General features: G+C 40.2%; 1 protein-coding gene across 1 annotated transcript; it reads left to right on the top strand.

The window, feature by feature from the left end:
• Window positions 1-1,301: 1,301 nt before the first annotated feature.
• Window positions 1,302-3,022, top strand: LOC127430434 (POU domain, class 4, transcription factor 3). The gene is made up of 2 exons (XM_051680196.1): window positions 1,302-1,575; window positions 1,841-3,022. Exons 1-2 carry the CDS (start codon window positions 1,480-1,482, stop codon window positions 2,738-2,740), a joined length of 996 nt encoding a protein of 331 aa, XP_051536156.1. The 5' UTR covers window positions 1,302-1,479; the 3' UTR covers window positions 2,741-3,022.
• The last annotated feature ends 296 nt before the right edge of the window (window positions 3,023-3,318 follow it).

Below are 3,318 nucleotides of genomic sequence, written 5' to 3' on the forward strand. Positions count from 1 at the left end.
ACCATGAGCAGGAAGTGGGAAAGGGGTACTCAGAGTTATAGCTGACCCATGACATTGTCTGATTTATTCAGGCTTATAAAAAAATATGACGGAGTTGACACAAAGCCAGGACACAACTTTGATTATGGAAAATATCATATGTTGTTTGTTATCTTACTGATCCATACCTTTCATTTGATATTTATATTTATGAATTTGTTGCATTTTTAAACACTTTGTTTGGCAGTTTAACATTGTGACCTCTGAGGGCAGGATAAGTTGCATGTGCTTCCAAGTATAGAGCATGCACTTTAAAAAATTCTATTGAAATTATTTACAAATATAAATAATAAATGCCCTGAGGATACATATTCCCTTTAGATGAAACCTTTTCAGTATCTTTATATTTATGATTTGTATGATTTTTTTTTTTTTTTTTTTTTTTTATTTTGATTTTTTTTTACACAAAGAGGACTTTTGTATGTAGGACATTTTTGGTCCATTATCTCAATAATCAGAGATGTAAAGTGAATATATATATATATATATATATATATATATGTGTGTGTGTGTGTGTGTGTGTGTGTGTGTGTGTGTAAATATTTATTTAAAAAATAAATAAAACAAAATCACAATTTTAATCTTAGCACTTAAAGAAATGAAGCACAATAAAAACACCACTTTGAGCAAGTACATATTGTTTTATTAATGTTGCTATTACACCGCATTTTATAATGACATCACAATACATTAATTATAAATGACTATAAATTCTTGGATTGTATGCATTTAAAAAATCTACAAAAATGCTCTTTGAGTTAGCAGTATATTACTGTATATAATATTGTTACTGTAGTACAGTGTGTCAAATATATAAATAAAACAAATATAGCCTACCCAAGCCCTGTATTAAGTATAAATACATCACAAACTAAGAATAATCTACACTGGACACATTTATTATTTTTGCACGTATAGTGCATCTGTAATTATTATTTCCAAACATCTTATAAGCCGTTTGTCAAATCAGAAGCCCTATTTCTCAAAACGTAAATACAAAATAAAATAATGGTAAAAATATAAGAGAATAAATAATAATAATAATAATAAACAATATTAAATAATTAGATCAAATATAAATTGTATTAAAACTTATAAAAAACAAAGCAAAGACAACAATCAAATAAATATTTATTCCATTGTAATGACTGCTGTATTGAATTCTATATTGAATATGTTCTATACTCGTTATTGAAATATTTTCATCCGCAACTTGGACACATTTATTTGGTACAGTAAGCGACGCTTGCGCGCCAGCCCTCTTGCGCTCACTGACTTGCAGCTTGAAAGTTGAACACAGGAGCGGGTGGAGGCAGGAGGGCAGTGAGGGGGGGCACCAGGCGGTGCTGCCAATGGAAACAGCACACACGACGAGCGTCGAGCCAGAGCGCCGCGTCGCCTCCATGTCAGGTCCACTTACCTGCAAGGTGCGCAACGAAGATGATGGCAATGAACGGCAAGCAGCACTTCTCCATGCACCCCGCGCTGCACGCGAGCTCCGAGGGCATGCGGCGGGTGTGTCTACCTGCCCCGCAGGTATGTCTCACGCTAATCTACTCGTACTGTCTCAGTTCTGTCACTTTGAGGTGTTTTGAGTTGCTCCAACATCACTCCCTCCCCCACCTCCTCTCCTCCTCTCCTCCTCTGTCTCCCTCTCCCGCACATGCCTATCCAAGCAAAAGCTCCTGCTTTCATATTAATTTTTATGACCTGTGCTTTGAGGAGTGTGCTTGGGAATGTTCTTTAATCCGGAGTTGACACAATTCCCCACTGACTTCCATATGCGCGCTCTTGCCTGCAGCTCCAGGGCAATATATTCAGCGGCTTTGATGAGAGTCTGCTGGCCCGCGCTGAAGCTCTGGTGGCGGCTGACATTGTGTCTCACGGCAAGAGTCACCCTTTCAAGACGGACGTCACCTACCATACCATGAGCAGCGTCCCCTGCACGTCCTCCTCCTCCACAGTGCCCATATCGCACCCTTCGACCAACCTGCCCTCGCACCATCACCACCACCTCAGCCACCAGACCCTGGAGGGGGACCTGCTCGACCACATCTCCTCGAGTTTATCCGTCAGTGGGATGGGGGCCCCGCCGGACCCGTCGGTGATGACCACGCAAGCCCACCAGCACCACCTGCAAATGGGTCACCTGCACCAAGCCATGGCCATGGGCCACCCGCACGCCCTGACGGTCCACCACGGGATGGCGTGCGTCAATGATGTGGAGTCCGATCCCAGAGAGCTGGAAGCGTTCGCGGAGAGGTTCAAACAGCGGAGGATAAAGCTCGGAGTGACCCAGGCGGACGTGGGTTCTGCCCTCGCTAACTTGAAGATACCAGGGGTCGGGTCGCTTAGCCAAAGCACCATCTGCAGGTTCGAGTCGTTAACGCTTTCCCACAACAACATGATCGCCCTCAAACCCGTCCTCCAAGCCTGGCTGGAGGAGGCCGAAGCGGCTTACCGGGAGAAAAACGGCAAACCAGACCCCTTTAACGGCAACGAGAGGAAACGAAAGCGCACGTCGATCGCAGCTCCGGAGAAGCGATCGCTGGAGGCGTATTTCGCCATCCAGCCGCGACCGTCGTCCGAGAAAATCGCAGCGATCGCGGAGAAGTTGGATCTAAAGAAGAACGTGGTTCGGGTTTGGTTCTGCAATCAACGGCAAAAACAGAAAAGGATGAAATATTCAGCAGTGCACTAGTCTTGTTATTGCAAACTAGACATTTAAGGAACACCACAGGGATCTAAATATTTCTTTAAATCATTTTAAGCCTGTAAAGACTCAAAGTAGCCAACCTACTTTTCATATTGCCTTCACTTGGCACACCCTACAATTTTACACAACTTCACATAATATTAATTAGCCTAATTTTTGGTCACACTTTACATGACAGTGATCATGTGTAATTACGTATAGGTGTAACACTAATGAACAACATGTAGCTAATGTTGTTTAATTACATGCATTTAATGTGTAATTATTTCCCGGTTACACGTGGTATTATTATTATTACGATATTAATGAATAATAGACACATGTAATTTGTGTTATGGTCATTGTAATGTAAAGTGTCACCTGTTCTTTAAGAAAATAATTAAATGGATATTAATTTGGCACTACATTATATAAAAAAAAATTATTTTTTTCTTTCATTTTTTTCTTCTTTTTTTCTTTCATTTTTTTATTTGTTTTATTTTTTTGTCATTTTTTTTCTTCTTTTTCTTTCATTTATTCATTTATTTATTTATTTATTTGTCATTTTTTTCTTCTTTTTTTTC

This window comes from Myxocyprinus asiaticus, chromosome 40, assembly GCF_019703515.2.
Source record: "Myxocyprinus asiaticus isolate MX2 ecotype Aquarium Trade chromosome 40, UBuf_Myxa_2, whole genome shotgun sequence".
Taxonomy (NCBI): domain Eukaryota; kingdom Metazoa; phylum Chordata; class Actinopteri; order Cypriniformes; family Catostomidae; genus Myxocyprinus; species Myxocyprinus asiaticus.

Excerpts from the sequence above, each read along its gene's own strand:
- LOC127430434 (XM_051680196.1), top strand. The coding sequence starts at position 1,480 with ATGATGGCAATGAACGGCAAGCAGCACTTCTCCATGCACCCCGCGCTG. Across the intron at positions 1,576-1,840 it reads TGTGTCTACCTGCCCCGCAG|CTCCAGGGCAATATATTCAG; the intron begins GTATGTCTCACG and ends TCTTGCCTGCAG.